We start from the raw sequence: 24,608 nt of genomic DNA on the forward strand, positions 1-24,608 counted from the left end.
GAATAAGGTGCTTGCCTTGCATGGGACTGACCCTGGCACAGAATATGATTTTTCTGAGCATTGTCAGGAGTGATGCCTGAGAATAGAGACAGGAGTGAGCCATGAGCAAGCCAGTTTATGACCCAAACCCCGTCGCTAAAAAGAGATAATAAACTGCATGTGATATATGAACTCAATCACCTTTTCTATATATTTCAACTTTGCTGACTGCATTACTTTTTAATAGTGCATTCATTTACCTAACCAAAAATTCTAAATTATATAAAGCAACAATATTTTATCTCTTTAGACTATAAGACACCTCTCAACTGTTAAAAATTCTTTTTGATGTATTAGCAATAGGGTCAGAGACATAGTATTGGGGGCAGGGCACTTGCCTTGCACACAGCCAACCTGGGTTCAATCCCTGGCACCCACTGAACAGTGTCAGGAATAATTCCTGAGCACAGAGCCAGAAGTAAGTTCTGAGCACACCTGAGCAGGGCCCAAAAACAAACGAAAAAAGTTATTAGCATAAATAAAATGTAGCAATAAAACCTATTCACTTTACATTGATGTGACTACTACTACTTTTGCCCAAATAAACCCAGTACACCTGGCATACTTTTTTGGGGGGGCTTTTTGGGTCATACCCGGCAATGCACAAGGGTGACTCCTGGCTTTGCACTCAGGAATTACTCCTGGTGGTGCTCAGGAAACCATATGAGATGCTGGAAATCGAACCCAGGTTGGCTGCGTGCAAGGCAAACGCCCTACCTGCTGTACTATGGCTCCAGGCCATGACCTGGCATACATTTAAAACAGTCAAAGCAGGGGCTGGAGAGATAGCACAGGAATTATGATTAAAGCACTTGCTTTGCACATGGCTGACCAAGTTCCACCTCAAATACATGCCTGAGCACCGCCAGGAGTAATCCCTGAGCAGAGCTAAGAGTAAGACCTCCCGGTGTGACCCAAACACCTACATAAGTAGTCAAAGCATCCAAATAATCTCTGATTTATCTAAAACTAATCTGAAAAATCATAATACTGAACGATAGCACAGCGGTAGGGCGTTTGCCTTGCATGCAGCCAACAAGGCCAACCCGAGTTCGATTCCTCCGCCCCTCTCGGAGAGCCCGGCAAGCTACCGAGAGTATCTCGCCCGCACGGCAGAGCCTGGCAAGCTCCCCGTGATGTATTCGATATGCCAAACACAGTAACAACAAAGTCTCCAATGGAGACGTTACTGGGCCCGCTCGAGCAAATCGACGATCAACGGGAGGGCCTTTACCTTTACCTTACTTTTAAATTTCATAAAAGTTCATTGCTTTAATATGAAAATTATTTTATGCTCAAACCTTCAAATACAATTCAAGCTTTATAATGATGTGTTATGTTTTGCCAGTGAAACACTGAGTAACCCAGCCTGAAAAGTTGACTGAGGAAAATTAATCCCATAACATAGCATAAAACAACTTTTATGTATTGTTGATGTCTGCATCTATAGCCTTATTTCTAGATACTCTCCCAAATAATACTCTTAGCAATGCCCAGTTATTTTTAACTGCATCACCACTCTATCCCTTTGCAGCTGTTGACTACTGACCCTAAAATGTCCTTACACTATTACCCATTTTGATTAGATTATTATCAAATATGCTCTAAGCTTGTATCTCCTTCTATAACCATTTCTGATTTCCTCAAACAGTGACTCTTTTTGAGATCCCACTATAGCACAGCGGGTAGGGCGTTTGCCTTACAAGCGGTCAACATGGCCGACCCGAGTTCGATTCCTCCGCCCCTCTCGGAGAGCCCGGCAAGCTACCGAGAGTATTCGATATGCCAAACACAGTAACAACAAAGTCTCCAATGGAGACGTTACTGGGCCCGCTCGAGCAAATCGACGATCAATGGGAGGGCCTTTACCTTTACCTTATCACTAATTCTGGACAGAGTATTGACTCACTTTGTACTAACAATAATTTATACTTGGCCTCTCATCAAATAAGAAGTGCTTGCAACTGCCTTTTAGTTCTTTTGATATACTGATAAGCAGAAACGTACGCCAATACAAAAAAAAATTTTAATTTCCTGCAATCAGTAAGATATGAGCGTTTAAGAAAACATTCGCACCTAAAAAGTTTGCAACTGGGCCAGAGAGAGTAAAGGAGGTAAGGCTCTGAATGCAGTTGTGTCCGTAGCAACTCTGGGCCAAATTCCTAGCACCACATATGATCCCTTCATCAGCAACAGGGGTGATTTCTGCGCACTATCAGGAATAGCCCAAGCATTGCCATAAGTGACCACAAACTCTACTGCCCAGTTTAAAAAAATTTTTAAAAGTCTGCAAACTGAGAATCTGGTACGATATTTCAAAATAAAATGAAAAGATAACACAAATATTTTGAGGCAGCCTTCCTAGTGGTGTCTGGAAATCACTCTTGGTAGTGTTCAGGGACAAGGGATCAAACCCCAGGCATCAGACATGCAGAGCAAGAGATGAGTCTATGGAACTATCTCCACCTCAAACTTAATATTTTAATAAAAATAATTTGATAAAATAGGAGGCAAGTTTTCCAAGTGTAAAGGTAAAGGTAAAGGCCCTCCCGTTGATCGTCGATTTGCTCGAGCGGGCCCAGTAACGTCTCCATTGGAGACTTTGTTGTTACTGTGTCTGGCATATCCAATACTCTCAGTAGCTTGCCGGGCTCTCCGAGAGGGGCGGAGGAATCGAACTCAGGTCGGCCATGTTGGCCGCTTGTAAGGCGAACGCCCTACCTGCTGTGCTATCACTCCAGCGCCTTTTCCAAGTGTAGAAATGGTAAAAAATAAAAATTTCAAAAAGTTACAACAATGTAAAAACATGACTATGTTAAAGGCCCCTCCCGTTGATCATCGATTTGCTCGAGCGGGCCCAGTAACGTCTCCATTGGAGACTTTGTTGTTACTGTGTTTGGCATATCAAATACGTCACGGGGAGCTTGCCAGGCTCTGCCGTGCGGGCGAGATACTCTCGGTAGCTTGCCAGGCTCTCCGAGAGGGGCGGAGGAATCGAACTCGGGTCGGCCACGTTGGCTGCGTGCAAGGCAAACGCCCTACCCGCTGTGCTATCGCTCCAGCACAGCAGGTAGGGCGTTTGCCTTGCACGCAGCCAACATGACTATGTTAAAAAAAAAAGAAGAAGAAAAAAATGGGCTGGGGCGACGTACAGCGCGGGTAGGGAGTTTGCCCTGCACACAGCTGACCCAGGTTCGATTCCCAGCATCCCATATGGCCCCCTGAGCACTGTCAAGAAGTAGTTCCTGAATGCAAAGACAGGAGTAACCCCTGAGCATCACTGGGTGTGATCCAAAAAGCAAAAATAAAAAAAAAAATTAAATGACACTACTACAATCAATCCAACATAAATATGTTAGCATATATGGTTTAGAAAAAAAAGTAAAGAAATATAGTAGAGATAATTTCTTTTCTCTTTCTATTTTTTTTTTTTGAAGTAAAACAGATTTAATTTGGAGGTTTTGAAGGGAATGAGGAAGAGAAAGTGGGAGAGAGTAGCGAGTAACGTGCTCAGGAGAGAACCCAGAGAGCAGAGGGAGAAAAGTCCCTACATACATCCCAGCATTAGACACAAAAGCATGAAATATGAAAATACACATCTCAAGAGGGGAGATAGGGTACCATATGTGTTCAGCCATGTGGACTCAAGCAGCAGATGAGTCAGGCAGCATATGCGCCAAGATAATTTCTTAACACAGATCTTTGGTATTTTTTTTGGTTTGTTTTGTGTGTGTGTTGGGGGCTGGGGATGGAGTGCTGGGCACACCTAGCAGTGTTCAGTAGCTAATATTATGTCTGTGCTTAAGGATTACTTTTGGTTAATGCTCAGGTGACCATGTTGTGCTGCGAATGCAAACCAGGACTCCAGGACTTCTGAATACAAAGTAGATGCTCCAGCCCACTGATCGACCTCCCTCACCCGGAATTGATCTTACCTGTAGGTGTGTATATTGATACTAATTCCTCTGTATAAAACACATACATTTATAAAAGAAAAATAGAGGAAAATGTGTTCAGTCAGCATGTATACATATAATTAATTCAACATATTCATTTTAACCATTTACTTTTTTCCCCTTTCTCTGCAAAATATAAAATCTCTTGATTAGAGAGATAGGCTTTCAAACTAATATAATTCCTTTCACATTTTCAACTCATCTTATGTAGGAATTATTAACAAAATAACCAGAATCAAAAGAAGGGGGAGAGAAGGGCTTGAGTTAAAATCAATATTCAGTTAAGTAAAAACTTCATTAACAATTACAAAAATTACTTACATCGGCTTAGAAAGTTGTCAATATTTTTGTTTTTTCTTAGAGCAGGGAAATCCAAATCATATACCAAAGCATCCAATCCATCCTAAGAAAGACAACAAAATTTTTTTAAATTATACAATGAAGTTTTCATTTTTATGATAAAATAATAAAACATACCTGTAACATTAATTTGCTTCTCTAATACAGCCTGTACTCATGTAACATCTTCAAAAAGGTTACATGAATACCAGGAGAAAACTTATTTCATATAAAATTTTCACTTTCTAATTCTTCCAAGCAAAGGAGCAAATTGGCTACGTGAAATGACTCTGAACATTCTCCCTTTCACTTCCCATTACTATTACATTTATCTTTATTTCAACAGACACTATCAAAGACCGAATGGCCTATATAAATGACTGCAAACACATAAAAACAATAATTACTAAAGTGTGACTGAATCACTGTGAATCACTGTCCTCCCGTTGTTCATCGATTTTCTCGAGCGGGCCCAGTAACATCTCCATTGGAGACTTTATTGTTACTGTGCTTAGCATATCAAATACATCACAGGGAGCTTGCCAGGCTTTACCCTGCGGGCGAGATATTCTCGGTAGCTTGCCAGGCTCTCCAGAGGGGTGGAGGAATCGAACTCGGGTTGGCCATATTGGCTGCGTGCAAGGCAAATGCCCTACCCGCTGTGCTATCGCTCAAGCCCACTAAAATGTGACAATTGGGATAAAATTAATTTTGCATTCATATATTTTAAAATATATTGAGTTTCTATGAGTTCTTTGAGGCAGTTTCTATAGCAACCACAGGCAAACATGAAATTCAGCTCTTTAGCTCTTGGACACTAAAATATAATGTAGCATGGTGAGAGTGAGCATACTTGTTTTGGGCCTGATCTTAGGAAGAAGGCTTTCAGGTTTTCACCACTGAGTATTATGTTTGATGTGGGCTTGTGTTAACTATACTGAGGAAAATTCCTTCAATTTCCATTTTATTAAGGGATTTTTTTTGTTTTTAAATCATGAATCAGTGTTACATTTTGTCAAATGCTTTCTCTACATCTACTCTATTTTCCCTTGTATTAATATGGTGTATTACATGGTGATTGACCTGCATATGTTAAACCATCCCTGCATCCCTTAGATGAATCCCACTTGATCACAGTATATGATTTCTGTGATGTGTTGTTGCATTAAATTTGCTAGTATTGTGGGGGTATGGTGCTGCCAGCAGGTCAATCTGTACCTGTGAGGCGAGTGCATCAGCAGCCTGATGGCACCGTCAGACTTTCAGATACCCCAAAATTGCTGCTGTGCCTTTGGCCAGACCCCAAAAACTTGGGGCAAAGTTTACCAAGAAAGCAAATGACCAAAAATGAGGTATGTGGGAAACACCCACAAACCACCTCCGGCTCAGCTATGTAATTGGAGGCATGGCCTCTCTGGCTCCTGATTGAACTGCTTAACGGCCATTATCCCAGAGATTCAGAAACAAATCTCAAAACCCAGTGGCTTTTCGCAGAAATGTGTCCGGACCCTGCAGTAGGTTATTGTCGCCGGGCGATCCCAGGGGGAAAGGGTACTGTCCCTCTGCCTGCTCCCCCTTCGTGGCTCAGTGGTCGCCATCCTCCAGAGGCCATTGGACAGTCAGGCTTGGGCGCACAGTGACGAAACATGTTGGGCCTCACGGGATGGGGGTAGAACCGGTCCTGTCCTCCCCACCACAACAAGACTCCAAGTCATCGCCCACGAAAGGCCTCTCTGGCTCCGGATCAAGCTGCTTAACGGCCATGATCCCAGAGACTCAGGAACAAATCTCGGAACCCAGCAGGTTTTGGCAGAAATCCCTCCATATTTAAGTGTTAAAAATTCAGAATTTCAAAATCATGCAGCCACTACTGCAGTCACGCAACATCATATGTTATTCATAACCAGCAATAGAAAACAAATTGTCTACGGTTGCCTTTTCAGCAGATATGAGTGTTGGGGTAAAAATCTCAAATAATAATGGTGGGTCTGGTGTCAAACTATTGAATGTGATCAAAGTTGAGAAAGAGTAACGTGGAAATCATCTGCCCCACCGGTAAGGGGAGGGTGTGGGATGGGGGTGGGTATACTGGGGTTGTTGGGGATGAAGAATGGGCACTGGTGAAGGTATAGGTGTTTCACTGTATGACCGAGACTTAGACCCGAAAGCTTTGTAACTGCTCTCACGGTGATTCAATAAATAAAATTATAAAAATGAAAAAAAATAGTAAGGTGGAGTTCATGCACAATTCAATCAGCTAATCAGTGGCTGAATAAATAGCAGTACTCCTACATTAAAAAAAATAAAAAATAAAAAAAAATTTGCTAGTGGGGCCGGAGCGATAGCACAGCGGGTAGGGCCTTTGCCTTGCAGGCGGCCGACCTGGGTTCGATCCCCGGCATCCCATATGGTCCCCCAAGCACCGCCAGGAGTAATTCCTGAGTGCAGAGCCAGGAAAGACCCCTGAGCATTGCTGGGTATAACCCAAAAAGCAAAACAACAAAAAAAAATTTGCTAGTATTTTGCTGAGATGATCATTGCATCTGTTCATCAGTGATACTGGTATATAGTTTTCCTTTTTTGTGCTGTCTGTCTGCTTTTGATATCAGAGTGATATCTGAAAGTGTTTGATGCTGCAATTTCCTAGAAAAGCATGAAAATAATTGGTAGCAGGTCCTCTTTAAAGGTTTGGAAGTACTCACTAGGTGAACAAACCTGGGTTTTTGTTTTGGCAGACTTTTGATCACCATTTTCATTTCCTCTAGAGTAACTGATCTGTTTAGGTGCTCTGTACCTTCTTGGTCAACCCTGGGAAGTAATAGAAATCCAAGAATTTATCTTTCTCTTCTTGGTTCTCTCATTTCGTGGCATGAAGATTTTCAAAGCAATCTATGATGATTCTTTGAGTTTCTGTGGTATCTGTTGTGACATCACCCCTATCATTTCTAATTTGGTTTATTAGGGTCCTCTTTCTGTAAGAGTTTTACTATTGGTTTACCAATTTTATTATTTTTTTCAGATAATCAGTTCTTGTTTTCATTAATCTCTGCTCTAAGTTTTATTATTTCCTTTCTCCTGCCTACTTTAGACTTCTTTTGTTGGTCCTTTTCTACTATCTTCAGCTGTGTGGTCAGATTATTTATGTGGGCCCTTTCTTCCTAATGTATGTTCGCATTGCTAGGAACTTTCCTTACTCTGCTTTTGCGTTCTTTGTCCAATATGTTCTGGAAGCTCATATCTTCATTCTCATTTGTTTCTTAGGAATCTTTTAATTTCTCTCTGAGTTCTATTACCAGCTGGTTGTTCAGAATTGAACTCTGAGGCATAACAATTAGGCGAGAAAAAGGTATTTATGTATCCAGATAGGAAAAGAAGTCAAGCTCTATTTGCTGATGACATAATACTACACTTAAAAAGCCTTAAGACTACAAAAAAGCCCTAGAAATAATAAATGTGTATACTAAAGTGGCAGGCTACAAAATCAACATGCAAAAGCTCATGGCTTTTCTATATGCACATAATGAAATATAAATTTTTTAAAAATCCTGCTCACAAATGTAGCTAATAAAATCAAGTACTTAGGAATCAGTGTAACAAGATGTCAAAGATCGATACAAAGAAAACTACAAAAGACTACTAAAAGAAGTAAAAGAGGAAATCGAAACATATTCCCTGTTCATGATCAGTATGATTAATATTGTCAAGATGACAATGCTCCCCAAAGCATTAAAGATTCAATGCAATCCCTATAAAAATATCCCTGACTTTTTTTCTAAAGAGATAGATGCAACAGTCCTGAAATTCACATAGAATAACAAATATCCACCTCACCCCAACCCCACCCTGCAAAGTGAGACAATCCATTATTCTAGATAAAACAAAGATGAGAGACATTGCTCTACCCAACCTCAACTTGTACTACCAAGAGGTATAGTAATTAAAACAGCATGTTTCTCGAGTAAGGACAGATTCTCAGATCGGAATAGTATTGAAAATTTAAAGACAGACCCTCAGATACATTAGTTAATGTTTGACAAAGAAGTATGAAGTAGGAAATACTCTTAGCAAATGGTGTTGTAAAAGCTGGCGAGTCACAAGCAAGGGAAAAATAACTCATGAGACTACTTTCTAACTGTACCTCAAGGTGTCTCACTAATTAAAAAAAAAAAAAAAAGACTACTTTCTAACACCAGGCAGAAAAGTCAAATCAAAATGAATTAGAGACATCAGTATCAGACCTGAAGCTAGAGACATCTTTAAGTAGTCAAAGCCATTGGTCAAGCAAACAGAAACAAAGATAAACAAATGGGACTACATTAAATTAAGACGCTTCCGCACCTCTTAATTTGTTTAGGGAACAATGAACAAATACCAAACACCCCAGACTGGGAGAAATTATTTGCCCATCACTCACATGATAACGGGTTAATACCCAAGATAGATAAAGCACTGATAGATCTATACGCAAAAACGGGGCTAGAGTGCAGTGGGTTAAGGGTGCTTGCCTTGCATAGAGCCAACCTGGGTTTGATCTCCAGCATCCTACATGGTCCCCCAAGCACCTCCAAGAGTAATTCTTTATGGGGTTTTTTGTTGTTGTTTTTTAGGCCACACCCAGAGATGCTTCTGGCTTGCACACAGGAATTACTCCTGGCGATGCTTGGGGAACCACATAGGAAGAAATTCCTGAATGGAGAGCAAGGAGTAACCCCCAAACATCACTGGATGTGGCCAAAAAAAAAAAAAAAGGAGGGAAGGGGAGAGGAGAGATAAACAAAGACTTCCTCAGAGCAGAAATACAAATGGCCAAAAGGCACATAAAAAAATTGCTCTGCATCACTAATTATCAGGGAAATGTAAACCAAAACAACAATGAAATATCTCACACCAAAGAAACTAGCACATATCAAAAAGAACAAGAATAATAGTGTTGGCATGGAGGTGAGTGGAAAAAGGAGGCACCCATTCACTGTTGGTGGGAACGCCCACTGGCTCAGCTTTTCTGGAAATCAATGTGGACATTTCTAAAAAATAAAGTAGGGATTGAGTTCCCATTTGACCCAGCAATTTTACTTCTTGGACCAAGGACCCAAAGACCCAAAAGCATAATGGAGTAAAGACATTTACATTCCTATGTTAACACAGCATTATCCATAATAGCAAAACTCTGGAAACAACCCAAGTGTCTAAAAGAACATAACTGGATAAAGAAACTGTGATACATATACCCAATGGAATACTACTCCATCATAAGAAAAGATAAAATTACGTAATTTGCTGCTATGTGGATGGACCTTAAAAGTATCATGATGAGTTAGGTTAGTCAGAGGGAGACAGACCTACACATAAAAAACTCACTCATACACAGGATATAAAGAAACACAATGGTGGAATAACAGATACCAAAGGCAATGGAAACAAAGAATGGGAGAACTGACTTTCAGCAGGGAAGCATGACATTTGGGAGCATAGAGAAGGGACTAGAATGTGGTGGAGAAAAGTGTTGAACCTAAAGAATGAGAGGGAGCTGAAAGGTAGTGAAGTGTTATGCGTGAGACCCTATCAGCAACATACTGTAAACCACAGTGCCAAAAGTTTTTTTTATATAGCGATAGCACAGCGGGTAGGGCGTTCACCTTACAAGCGGCCAACATGGCCGACCCGAGTTCGATTCCTCCGCCCCTCTCGGAGAGCCCGGCAAGCTACCGAGAGTATTCGATATGCCAGACACAGTAACAACAAAGTCTCCAATGGAGACGTTACTGGGCCCGCTCGAGCAAATCGACGATCAACGGGAGGGCCAAAATATTGTGAATGTATATATATATAGGCTGGAGCGATAGCACAGCGGTAGGGCATTTGCCTTGCACGCAGCCAACATGGCCGACCCGAGTTCGATTCCTCCGCCCCTCTCGGGGAGTCCGGCAAGCTCCCGAGAGTATCTCGCCCGCACGGCAGAGCCTGGCAAGCTCCCCGTGAAGTATTTGATATGCCAAACACAGTAACAACAAAATCTCACAATGGAGACGTTACTGGGCCCGCTCGAGAAAATCGATGAACAATGGGAGGACAGTGACAGTGATATATGTATATGTGTGTGTGTGTATATATATATATATATATATATATATATCAAGCAAGCAGCATGTCTCATAGAGGCAGACTAGTTGACAGAAGGCAAACAAGATGGCAGTGGGGTACTCGTGGAGGGAAGTAGATCCTGCTGAAGGGAATTAGTGTTGAAACAGTGCCTAAAACCCAATCATGAGTAACTGTGTAATTCACAGTGAGTAAATAAAAACTAAGGGAAAAAAAAACCCACATCTAAACAGGTGCAGGTAATTTGGAGATATGTCAATCAATACTGGAAGTGAAGTGTATTCGTTCCACTTAGGTCATGCAGGAAGAAGGAGTAACACTCAGGTAATCCCAAATAATCTTTACTTAAGGAAATTTAGTTTGTTGCTACAGTGCCAAAGATTAAGAACTTAATAGAAGACTTTCAATGGACTTCATAGAATCATAATAAGAGACCGAAGGAGATCTTATAAAAGGACATAGACTTTATGGTTTATCTTAAGCCACAGGTGTGAATCACTCAGTTATTTTAGAATACTTAAACATATTCCCCTAGGAAACCAAAAAGCAAAGTCAAATTTAAACAAGCTTTTAAATGTCACACTGTATAAGGCGAATACTGACCATGATGATGACCAAATATACTGATACTGCTTACTGACTGAAGCAGCTTAATTCATCCAAAACTAACATTCCAAAATTAAAAGTTTTGTGTGAATATGAAGAAAAAACTACTCTTCTAAAGTAAATTTATCTGCCTTTATAAGCATTTGAATATGTCTATTTCTCAGAATTTAATTTGATTTTCAGAAAGATCAATTCATTTATACTTGATCTATTCAAACTGAAACAAATCACACATTTGAACCCACTACTTCCTAGGAAAAGGCAAATTAAACACGAATACTTAAGGGGGGAAAAACCCTTTCCACTGTATTTTGAATTCTTTTAGGTCATGATGTCAAATCCTTTTCCAGCTGGAGTGTGAAAATGCTATTCATATTCATACTGCCTCAACTGCTACTCTCCTTGTGTTGCTAAAACCCAAGATAGTGAGACAATGTGATTTTTTTAGCTACACCCAATGTGCTCAGAGGCTATTCCTGATTTGGTTCAGTGCTCACTCACAGTAGTGCTCAAACCTGAGGCTCAAGCACACAGAGCAAGTGCTCCAGCCCTTTGGGCTAGCTCTCTGGCCCATCCTGAGACAATGTTAATAACTTCCTCTGTGCTTCCTATCATAAGAATTATTGTATTTGTTTATTTATAAGACTGTCTCCTCTGTAGGAAAACAAAAAATAACTGTTATAGTAAAAATATTTTCTGCCTCTGATATTAGGAAAGGTAAACAATACAGGATGCTTTGCAGTTTTTTACTTCCTTGGTTTTGGGTCCATCAGTACTCGGAGTCCATTAGTACACAGAACCAAAGATCAAACTCAGGCCTTGCACACAGCCAACCTGTGTTTGATAACTGGCATCCCATATGGTCTCCCAAGCACTGATAGGAGTAATTTCTGAGTGCAGAGCCAGGAATAACCTCTGAACATTGCTAGATGTCACCCAAAAAGACAACAACAAAAAACTTACATGAATTATCACATTTAACAATCCCAACAATCTGAAGTATCTAAGCAAGGATAATGTGATTGAGTTCAAAAAAGTTAAGAACTGTGCCTGAATCATAAGGCAAAATAAGTGAATGATCGAAGTGGGATTCAAAATTACAGTTCGATTTCAGACACTGTGCTCCTATTCACTATGCCTTCATAACTAAATATTACTAGAAGGGGCTGGAGCAATAGCACAGTGGGAAGGGCGTTTGCCTTGCACACGGCTGACCTGGATTCAATTCCCAGCATCCCATATGGTCCCCCGAGCATCGCCAGGAGTAATTCCTGAGTGCATAAGCCAGGAGTAACTCCTGTGTATCGCCAAAACGCAAAATAAATAAATAAATAACAACCAACCAAATTACTAGAAATGAGCAGAGGAAGTTCAATTAAGATGGAGCTGTGCATTTAGGGCTGGAGCAATAGAGGGTAGTGTTTGCCAGCATGCGGCCTACACAGGTTCCGTCCCTGGGATTCCATATGGTTCCCTGAGTACGGCCAGGAGTAATTCCTGAGCACAGAGCCAGGAGTAACCCGAGCATTGCGGGGTGTGATCCAAACAGCAATAAATAAATAAGATGAGATACATTTATAAATGATCAAACTTGGAGAAATATTTTCTTTGTCCTGTTAAAAGCAATGGTAAAATTCAAGCAGACAATGAAATAGAAAATGTGTATTGAAAGCAATTACTATAATACGAACTTAAACTCACATCCAAAGATATTAATTTGGAGGGTTTCAATTACTGAATTTTTAGTACACTCCTAAAGAAAACAAAAGTGCAGAAAATAAATATTACCATCCAGAACGAGTCTCACAATTTGCTGTGAGACATTACTAGTGCCCGCTCGAGCAAATCGATGAACAACAGGAGGAGAGTGCTACAGTGCTATCCAGATCATGTAATATTTTAATTTATAATTTAGGAATTCAACTAAAGAATTCAGGCTTTACACCTAACCAAAAAATTTTTCTTTTACTGTATCATACCCACATTCTTATAAATCAATGTGTATATTAATTATCTACTAGGCTGATACTTGTCAACAAGGTTACGTTTATGTCACTTAATCCTCACAACAGAATAAGGTAGGTATCACCTCCTCCATTTCAGGGTTGATAACTAGATATTATACTGGTTTAACAAATTGTTCAAGGATTATGGGACGGTAAATACCAAAGCCTAGGCTATAACCCTTGCCTTTAAAAAATGAAAATAAAAGCAGAACCATCTTCCTTAACATGAAAATGTATATGGATGGGGTTTGGAAGGAAGACACGTCCTACTGGATAGCAAAAGTTTAAAAATTATTATTACACCTTATTACACCTTTATAGTTGAAAATGTGTGCCATTAGCAAATCAACGAGCAACACCAATGGAAAGGAACAGAAAGTTTAGAAATTGGACGGAAGAAATAGCTCAGAAGGGCTGGAGCTCCCTGAGTTTAATTTTAAGAACCACATGCCCTACCCCAGGCCTAGCATCACAGGGTGCAGCCTTGGCGTCCCCCATTACTGGGACCAAACACACACACACACACACACACACACACACACACACACACACAGACTTGGGAGACAGCTCAAAAAATTGGTGTGCATGCTTTGCATAGTGGATACATGGAACAATACCTGTCACAGCAGAATCCCCCTAAGCAGCACACTGGGAGCAGACCCTGAGCACTACTGCGTATGACCAAAAAAACCAAACAAGACATAGATATCATTCATAAATACACAGTGAAATTTAATACATAAAGAAATTTGCATCTCTGATCAATAAAAAGTTATTTTTAAGCAAATGGAATTGGAATAACCAGTGATTTAAAGTTAAAACTGGATGTACACACTCGTGTAAATTTCACATGGATAGGGGATCTAAATTTAAAAATTTAAATAATGGAAGTACAATAATAAGATATGGAGGAATCCCTTCATAACCTGGACAATGGAGGAAATTTTCTAAGACTTAAAAATCTTTATTTTTTTTAATCGCTGAGCCACATCCAATGGTGCTCAGGTATTATACCTGGCTCTGTGCTCAGGAGTGGCACGTAGCAGTACTCAGGTGACCATAGGTGGTACCAGGAATTTGAACCAGGGCTGCAGCCACTGTTGCCATACGCAAGCAAGTGCCTCACCACCTGTACTATCTCTTGGATCCTTTGACTTAAAATGTGAAGCAACGGGGCTGGAGAGATAGCACAGTGGGTAGGGCATTTGCCTTGCATGCGGCCGATCCGGGTTCGATCCCCAGCATCCCATATGGTCCCCTGAGCACCGCCAGGAGTAACTCCTGAGTGCAGAACCAGGAGTAATCCCTGTGCATCTCCACGTGTGACTCAAAAAGAAAAAAAAAAGTGAAGGAACATTTAAAAGCTATTTTGTACTTTTAAAAACAAAATGCTACAAAATGTAGAAGAAAAACCTAGGGCAAATATTACCAAAATAAAGAAAGAGCTGCATGTCTACATACTAATAATGAGAAAGAGAAATTAAGCAAACAATCAGTTATAACTATATCAGAAAAAGTTAACATGACCAATAATAAATTTAGTCTGGGGGCTGGAGAGACAGTACAGCTGGTAGGGCTCTTGCCTTGCATGTCACCCAGGTTTGATCCCTGGCAGTCTATGGTCACCTAAGCAACACCAGGAGTGATTTCTGAGTGCAGTGCTGAAGTAATCCCTGAGCAGCCTGGGTATTCTCCCACAAAATAAATTAATCCATGTAGATTAAAGATCTGAACATTGAAAACCTTAAGACACAAATATAAAGATTTATTCTGTGCTCAAAGACTAGAAAAATTAATGATGTTAAACCATCCAAACAAGGGATTGGTGATATAGTGCAGAGTAAGGTGCTTGCTTGCCTTGCATACTGCTGACCTGGTTTGATCCATGAATCACACATGGTCCCTGGAGCATGAGCAGGAATGATCCCTGAGCACAGAACCAGAAGTAAGCCCTGAGCATAGCTGGGTGTGAGCCAAAATCAAATTTAAAAAATCCATACTCAAAACAATCAATACAGACCCTGTCAATATTACAAAGACTTTCTTCACAGAAATGGAACAAGCAATCCTAAAATTTGTATAGAACAAAAAGACCCCAATAGGACACAGCAAGTCCCGGATGGCACCACAGCACCTGAGATCTCTCCAGGCCCTATTCGAGCCAATTTCACCAGGGATCCCCAGACGAAGCAGGTATAGTCTCCTCGCCTACTCCAGATGAAATCCCAGTGACCAAGAGCTTCCATAAGTGAGGCCCCGGTATGCGGGTTATAGGATTAAATATCCAAGCCACACGGTAGCAGAGGCACCAGAGTGTCCCTTTCCAGCTCTCCAGCCACTTGGCAGCCTGGCTGTCATGCCAACAAGCTTCCGCTGGGCACCATCTTAACGCACCAACAGCCCTTCCTAGAGATGACCAATCCCAGAATGGATTAGGGCCCTAAAAAGAAGTCTCTGGAAACCAACCATTTACAATGTAGGATTCCAGAAGCTCTCATGATATTCAAAAATGACCAATGAAAAATAAATAATGTAGCTTCTACCCCTGGTAGGCAGGCTTGAATGGTGGTGGGAAAATTCAGGCAAAACATAATGCCCAAAGTGTTGGGGAAATTGCCTGCCACAGAGGCAAGGTGAAGATTGGGATGGAGGGGAATACTGGGGAGGGATATTGGTGGTGGAAAATGTGCACTGGTGGAAGATGGGTGTTCAATCATTGCATGGCTGAATCTCAAACATGAAAGTTTTGTAACTACCTCACAGTGATTCAATTAAAAAAAAAACTCATCAGCCAAAATAATCCTAGGAAAGTAGAGCAAAACTAGAGGCATCACACTTCCTGATTTAAACTACATAGATCACAAAGCTGCAGTAATCAAAACAGTATGGCATTGACATATAAATTCATGTGACAACAGAACAGAATCAATTCCAGAAATAAATCCACACAGATATGGTCAATTAATTACAGTAACAAGCTAAGAATTTATAATAGGAAAAAAGGCAATCTATACAATAAAAGCTGCTGGGAAAAGTGGACTTACAAAAGAATAAAATTGGATCACTATCATATACAAAAATAAACTAAAATTAGACTTAAGACTTGAATGTAAGATCACAGAACTCCTAAAAGAAAACATATGCAGTAAACTCTGACACTGATCCTCTAAAATTATGGGACATCTTCAAATGAAAAGCAAACAAAGCAAAAACAACCACATCGATCTAAAAACCTGCTGGGTTGGTGAGATAGCTAAAGAGCTAAGAGTCCACTTTAAATGCAGAAGGCCAGGGTCTATGGTCTTCTGAGAGCTTCAGGGAGCCATGCTGGGTGTAGCCCAAAAACCCAAAAGAAAATAAAACTTCTGTAAGGCAAAGAAGATCAACAGAATGACATGGCAACCTGAGTAAGGAGAACTATATAAATATTAAATACTACTACATAGATTATATATAAGGCAATGTAGATTATATTTACAAACTTAAATAAACTGATTAAAAAACAAAAATGAGGGCCACCAAGTGGGGCAGGTTGAGAAAACCCTATAAAACCCAACTTGGAACTAAGGAAGCAACCACATATGCTTCTCGAGTCCATGCAGAGTATGTGGTGCCAGCGCACCTTTGTCTCCCGCATCTCCCTTCTAAGATCTGTATCTTAATCTGGAATGTGTACAAGGGCTCCCTCCCCACTTGGGACAAGCCCACGTCCTCCCTCCCCCCCCCTTACACACACACACACACACACACACACACACACACACACACACCACTCTCCTCAAAACACCCAAATAAAACCTGTTTTAAATTTATAAAAGGGGGAGGGGGGCAGAGCAATAGTGCAGCCAGTAGGACCCTCGCCTTGCATGTGACTGACTGAGTTCAATCCCTGGCCACTACATATGGTCCCCTAAGGAATGACTGCTGAGCACGGAGTCAAGAGTGAACTCTGATAAATGCCAGGTGTGGCCCCCAAACAAAAAAAACAAAACAAGAAAAAGAGGTGAAATCAAGGCAGAGGACACAAATTGAAGTAAGAATCTTCTAAATATACCACACATAGTCTTTACTTTTGAAATATGTAAAAGCTCTACATAAACCAGAAAAATAAGACCAATAAAAAAATCAATTCTTGAAAAATAAGGGAATCTCTATCTCTTTCATTCTTTCTGGGTCATACCCAGCAGTACTGGGAGTGGAGAAGAGAGAAACTGACTCTGGGTTTGGGATACTACATGCTACTAGGGTCAAGATGGGGCTTCCAAATACAAAGCATATCCTCCAGTCATTGAGCTATCTCACCGGCTCCAGAACACAGTGTTCTGACATTTCTTTAGTAAAATATTCTAAGATTAAACAGAAGTACAATCGAACAATACATTTTCTTTAGCAGACTTGCTGCTAGCTACAACAGATTTTAGACAAAGGCTATAATAAATGAGTAATTCTGTTAACACTGTTAAAACTAGGCTTCATATTCGTTTTGGGGCCACACCCAGTAGTCCTGTGGTTTGCTCAGTGCTGGGGACTAAATCTGAGCCTTCTGCATACAAAACATGTATGCCAATCCATTGAGTGCTGCTATCTCTCTGATCCCATAGTGTTTATCATGCAAAAGAAAAACTAGAAACAATATGAAGTATTTATTTTCAAAGTACTATTTCATAGCTCTATTAAACAAGAAAAGGAAGTAATTCCAACCCAACAGCAAGGAAAACTACCAGAATCTAGATTAGTGTTTATGAAAGTGAGTGATACCACCATCTCACCACCTCACCCCCAGCCAGAACAATCCAGAACAGTATAGCCTTAGGCGCAGTTGGGGGGATACTGTGTAAGTGTGCAAGTGTGTTATATATATTAAAAAATTGTTTCTGTATGAGCCACAAAGTGTTTAAAAGCAAATAATTAGAGAGTATATCTTATGTGCTTTCCTTAGAAACTGAATCAAGGTATTCTTTTTTTTTTTTCTTTTTGGGTCACACCTGGCGATGCACAGGGGTTACTCCTGGCTCTGCACTCAGGAGTTACTCCTGGCGGTGCTCAGGGGACCATATGGGATGCTGGGAATCGAACCTGGGTCGGCCACATGCAAGGCAAACGCCCTACCTGCTGTGCTATCTCTCCAGCCCCTGAATCAAGGTATTCTTTAGCATCAGTTTCTCAAGCAATAGAGGCCTCGGCAGGAAACTATGATAAGAAGAAAATTAGTGTAGATGATACATTTTTTATTCCCTTCTGGACAAATCAACACAGTCCTCTCTACTTAAAACAAAGCCTCTATAAGGCAGCCCTCTCTATAGCCCTCTCTATCCTTTGCTTATCTCTTCAGGCTTACAAGTATTAACAGCTTTCTTCCCATGATTAATGGTAGTAGTTTCTGTACTATATCCCTTCATAATCTTAAAATATCATTTCTAACTCGAGCCTTTCTTAAATATTATCTCTAACTCAAGTTTTTCTTAAAGTTCTCTCAAATACCCAGTTTGTGCCAAATATACTACAATAAAGCTTCAAGATACCTTACTCTGAACAGTGACACAAAGACTGAAAGGTATATTTCACAGTAAGACAGTTACTAATGACAGTTCTTAAGTTCTTCATTTTTTGCTTTTTGTTTGGAGCTGCACTCAGCAGTGTGACAGTTAGTGACAGTTCTTCAGGTCCTCATTTCTTGCTTTTTTGTTTGGGATTACACTCAATAGTGCTGGGGGCTACTTCCAGATCTGTGTAGAATCTGTGTTCAGAGGTCGCTCTTTAGTGGTGCTCAGAAGGCTAAGCACGCTGACCCTGGCTTGATTCCCAGCACTGCAGAATCCCCTTAATACCTCCAGCAGTGATCCCTGAGCACAGAGTCAGATATAAACCGAGTATATATCTGAGTGAACCCCCGTAACCCTCCACCGAATGAAATAAAAAGGAAGCCATGTGGTACCAGGGAGAGAACCCAGTACCAAGGTGTGTGCTCCCACCCCCACAGAAAAGGGAAACCGCGCAGTTCAGGGGAAGGAAACCAAGCCTCCTGCATGCAAAACATGCATTCCAGCACATTTAGCAATCTCTCTAGCCTAAGGTCCTAAATTCTTAGGCTTTCAATTAATTGTGAAGCAGGAGCAGGGGGTCAAAGAGATACCTCAAGAAGACACACACTCAGGCTTTGCATGAAGAAAGTTCATATTTGAACCCTAGCACCAAATGATCCTAGGTGCATTGCTGGAAGCAACCCACACACAGAACTGAAAACAGCCTGGGAGCATCAAGTGTGTCCCCGCTCAAATAGTGGGGCCAGAGAGATAGTAAAAGGGTTAAGGAGTAAGCCTTGCACGCAGACAACTGGGTGAGCCCCATTCAATCCCCATGCATCATTAGATGTAGCCCTGAAGGCTCTCAAGCACCATAGGCAAGTCACTAAAGACCCCTGGATGTGGAGGCCTGAGCAACACTGCATCTTAGGACCTTAGCAAATGAACCTGTAATCAACCAGTCTGAGAATAACAAGGAAGCACCCTCTGGACTCTAAGCACTGTGTGGAAAGCATCGCCCCCATCTCCACCAGCCTATGCTTTCTCTAAACTGCTGCTTTGTGGATATGGAGAGTAACATTGCTGAGTCATGTTAGAATGAGAGAAACAGGCACAGAACGATCTTCCTCATAAGTGGGATATAAAGAAACAAAGTAGGGGTGGGAGGGGGTGGAGCAACAGTTCAGTGGGTAGAGCATGTGCCTTGCATGCAAATGCAACTCAGGTTTGATCACCGAAATCCACCTGAGTGCAGAGTCAGAAATAGGCCCTGAGAACCTCCAGGTGTGGCCCCCAAAACCAAAATAAAGAAATAATAAAGAAACAAAATAGTAGTAAAACAAATACCCAAAGGCAACAGAAACTAGGAACCGGTCTTTTATCACAAAGCTTCAGAGAAGGAGAACACTGGGACAATGGCGGAGGGAAGCAGACACTCTGGTGAAGGGTGTGGTGTGGGAATGCATTCCCAGTATTATAAACTATAGTGCCTAAAAATAGAATAGGATTAAATAAGTATACAACTGAAGTTCACAAATAGGAAATGGAGAGATAGTTCAACCAGCTGAGCATGCATTTTACATTCAGGAGGCCCAGGTTAGATCTCTGGTACTTTATGGTCCCCAAACCAACACAGGAGTGACCCTCCTCACCCAGCACACCAAATTGGGATTAGCCCCTGAGCAACACCAGTGTGAGACCAAAACACACAAACAAAAATCATAAATAGAACAATTAGATAAAAGGTCAATGTCGAAGAATTTTACAGGGAAGATACAGGTCATCACCAGAACAGAATCCATTACCTCTTGATAAAATGCAAAGTAAAATAATTTATAAAATACTGATTGAAAAATTTAAGTAAGTCAAACTCTTACATCTAACATTCACTTAAAAAGGACATATAAATACAGGAATCAGTAAAATGTCATTGTAAGAAAAGAAGAAGAAAAACCTAGAATGTGAAACACTGCTCAGTACTAACAATCTAGTAGCACTGTAGCACTGTCCTCCCGTTGTTCATCGATTTGCTTGAGCGGGCACCAGCAACATCTCACAACAAATTGTGAGACTTGTTGTTGCTGTTTTTGGCATATAGAATACATCACGGGGGGCTTGCCAGGCTTTGCCGTGCAGGCGAGATACTCTCTATAGCTTGTCGGTCTCTCTGAGAGGGGCAGAGGAATTGAACCTGGGTCGGCCACTTGCAAGGCAAACTCCTGACCCACTGTGCTATCACTCCAGCCCCACAATCTAGTATTTTAAATAATATGTTGGGGGTTATTTGGACATGAGTGGAATTGTGTGGAGAGATTGCTTTAGATTAAAACAAGAATTAAGGCCTAATAAACAAAAGCAACATGAGGATTTCGTCTGGATCGAGAGCTAATAAAGCAACTGTAGGGGGGAAAAATATCCTTTTAGAAGACAGAAAAATATGAGTATAAGCTTAAAATGTAATGATATCAAAGGACTTTTAATAACCATTGTAGTAGTATAAAAGAATATTCAAAGAGATAGTACCCAGGATAAGACCTTTGCTTTGATTATAGTCATTCCCAATTTGATCCCCAAGCCACATATGGTCCCCCAGAATGACCATGAGTCACTTCTAAGCATGGTTTGGTGTGTGTGGCCCAACCTGCTTCCCCCCATTTGGGGTGGGAAAGACAAGAAAAAGGGTGACCCTGGAGCTGATGTACAGTGGGTAGGGTGCTTGCCTTGCACAGTCAAACCCGGCATCCCATATGGCCTCACAAGCACTACCAAGAGTGATTCCTGACAGAGCCAGGAGTAAACCCTGAGCATCACCAGGTGTGGTCCCCAAAACAAAACATAGCAAAACAAACAACAAAAAAGTGACATATAAAGCAAGTGTGACAATGTTTTTGAAGATATAATGGCAGAGGGTGGGGGAGTGTCTGGAAAGAACATATAGAAGGTAAAGTGCTTGCTTTGGATGCAGCTGACCCCAGCATCCCATACTAACCCACAAGCGCCTCCAGGAGTGACCCCTGAGCACAAAGCCAGGTGTGTTCCCCTTTTCCCCCCAAAAAAATAAGAGAAAATCTGAATGAGTGCTTAGGAGATACCTTGCTCTTCTTTGTTGTTTTGGACCTTACTCTTGCTTAGGGGAACCATATGCGATATTGGTGATCAAAAGCCGGGTCACCTCTGTGCACCTTAACCCCAGTAAACTCTCTCTGCCCCCAGGAAATACCTTGTTCTTAAGGTGGCATGTCAGGGTCTAGGATGTGCTACTGACCATGTGTGAAAGTCTGGGTTTGATCCCTGGAACCACCCAAACCACCCCAACCCCCCAAAATTTACATGCTAAAGAATTTAACAGATAAAAGTTATGTTAACAAACTTTTTAAGTGGAACACTGTATTAGTTGCAGGTGTATAACACAAATGTTAGAAAATTACATAATCTGGGTAATGTGGTTCACTATACTATTATGAAACTACCAAACAAATCACAAACCCAAGTTTTCCCACTACAATCATAATTTTCAAACTTGAGTGTAAAACCACATATCTCATACAGAATCCTAGGACTCAGCCCCCAAATTTCTGATTTTGTTTGTCTGGGCACAGACCCAAATTCCATTTTTAACAAGATCCTCAAGTGAATCTGATGCAATCTATAGACTCATATCCAAAAATTATACACTGTAAACTTTAAAAGAAACGATCCTATCTCTTCTTCAGTGCCTATCAGAGTAACTAGCACATAATAAAAACCAAATAAATATTTGTTCAATAAGTAACAAAAGAGAAAGCTAAAGGTGAGGGAGGGTGTGTTAATAATAGTCCATTTCAAAATCAGCTCTGAAAAACAATCTGAGATAAACCGTCCATTTCTTGCCAAAAATTACTTTGAAATAATGGAACTTTATAAAGCAGGAAAAGATCAATAAAATAAAAAATAAACATGGAAACAAAAAGACACAAATGTAAAGTTATATGTTTTGAAATATGTCCTGAGTTTAAGACAAAATTTTCAAGTCCCACCAACTTCAAGTTTTTAATATTAGGATAAAGTAGTATCTTAGAATAGAAATAGTAAAATAAACAGGGACTCACAGAACTTTTAGACACACAAAAGACATCAGTTACTATGTAGTCCTATTCTTCACTCTAAAAATAGGGAAACTATAGCCCAGGTAACAAAAAAGATGTATTCACTTAATTGTGAACAACAAAACAACCCATATCTAATTTTCCTATTTTCCAGCCCAGTGTTCTTTTCACTACATCACGTTAATATTTTACATTGTGAAATGTAGTACTATCTGTTCATCTTCTTGTATAATCATGTGTTGTAGACATCAGTTATATTCTAGAATACATGTATGTCTCTCTTCTCTTGTAGGAATGAAGAAGTTAATCTATTATGCTATCTTCAGTGACAGAATTCCACAGGCAACATTCACTTCCTGATATGTGGGCTTCTCTGTAATTCATCATAACAAAATCTATAGTTTTTTTTTTTGGGGGGGTGGGGGGGAGATTTGGGCCACACCCAACGGTGTTCAGGCCTTACTGGTAGCTCTGCACTCGAGAGATCAGTCCTAGTGGAATTAAGGGACCATAAGTTAGGAATCACACCCAGGTCGGTTGCAAGCACTTAATCTACTGTACTATCTCTCTAGCCCTAAACGGTCTAGTCTTGACCATAGTTAAATATTATCAAAACTATAAAACTGTAACTTATGCAAAATCTAATGAGAATTTACTTTATTTTAAAATAATGTATGTGGTTCCTTCTTCAAGATTCAAAAAACATATAAATATATTTTGGGGGGCACACCTGGCAGTGCTTAGGGCTCATTCCTGTCTCTGCATTCAGGAATCACTCCTAGCAATGCTAGAGGGACCCTGTGGTATGCCAGGGATCAAACCCAGGTCAGCCATGAGCAAGATAAGCACCCTACCTGCTGTACTCTCCTCAGTCCCCCAGATTGAAAATATTTTTAACTCAAGTTATTAAGGGATGACCTAGTTCATGTCTCAATGTTCATGTCTCTGAGCCACCTGTCCATATACCCACAGGATGCTTATAGTACAAAGACGCCTACTTATAGAACACATACTAAAAGTACAAAAACAGCAAACAAATAATGTAGCAACTATATGAAAATGAGCTCCCAACAGTATTTAACAACATGAATCCACAGCACAAAATATGCATATAAATCATGATAAAATAAAGTCTCAAAAATCCCCACCTCCCCCGCCTACTCCAGATGGACTCCTCGTGACCAAGAGCTTCCACAAGCAAAGCCCAGGTATGCGGGTTCCAGGACTAAATCTCCATGCCACATGGCGGCAGGGCACTGGGCTGTCCCTCCCAGGCTCCCCACTCACTCATCGGCTTGGCTGTCATTCCCACGACATGCGCCTCCAAGCGCCATATTAGTACACCAATAGCCCTGGTCCAGAGACACAGCAACAAGTCCCGGAAGACAACACAGAGCCAGAGTTCTCTCCAGGCCCCATACCGAGCCAATTTCACCGGGGTACCCCGGATGGAGCAGGTGCAGTCTCCTCACCTACTCCAGATGGAATCCCGGCGACCAAGAGTTTTCATAAGCAACCCAGGTATGCAGGTTCCAGGACAAAATCTCCATGCCACATGGCAACAGAGGTGCCGACTCTCTGCCCCTTCATTGGCTTGGACATCATGTCAACAATGTGCCTCCGGGTGCCATCTTAGCGTACCAACAGTCCAACTGAATCCCAAAATTTTAGTGTCCTACAGAAATGTCTCTGGAACCCAACCATCTAAAATCTAGGATTCCAGAAGCATGTGGCTGTGGCACCCAAGATATCCAAAATGAGCAATGGACAATAAATGATCTAGCATCTGCCCCTGGCAGGCAGGCTTGAATGGTGATCGGAAAATTCAAGCAAAAACATAATGTCCAAAAGTAGAGAGAGACTGAGGAAACTGCCTGCCATGGAGGCAAGATGAGTACTGGGATGATATACTGGGGAGACTAGTGGTGGAAAGGTGGAAAGTGTGCACTGGTAGAG

General features: G+C 41.0%; 1 protein-coding gene across 3 annotated transcripts in view; it reads right to left on the reverse strand.

The window, feature by feature from the left end:
- Positions 1–24,608, reverse strand: part of ROCK1 (Rho associated coiled-coil containing protein kinase 1) — a 122,880-nt gene that overhangs the window by 91,419 nt on the left and 6,853 nt on the right. For all 3 annotated transcript variants that reach the window (XR_008795528.1, XM_056137909.1, XM_056137908.1), the window contains exon 2: positions 4,317–4,398. Coding sequence is in view for 2 of the 3 variants with exons in the window: in XM_056137909.1 (XP_055993884.1) it covers positions 4,317–4,398 (82 nt within the window). In the remaining variant the exon portion in view is untranslated. The remainder of the gene's footprint in view (positions 1–4,316; positions 4,399–24,608) is intronic.

This window comes from Sorex fumeus, unplaced genomic scaffold (assembly GCF_029834395.1).
Source record: "Sorex fumeus unplaced genomic scaffold, SorFum_2.1 ptg000128l, whole genome shotgun sequence".
In the NCBI taxonomy this organism is placed as follows: domain Eukaryota; kingdom Metazoa; phylum Chordata; class Mammalia; order Eulipotyphla; family Soricidae; genus Sorex; species Sorex fumeus.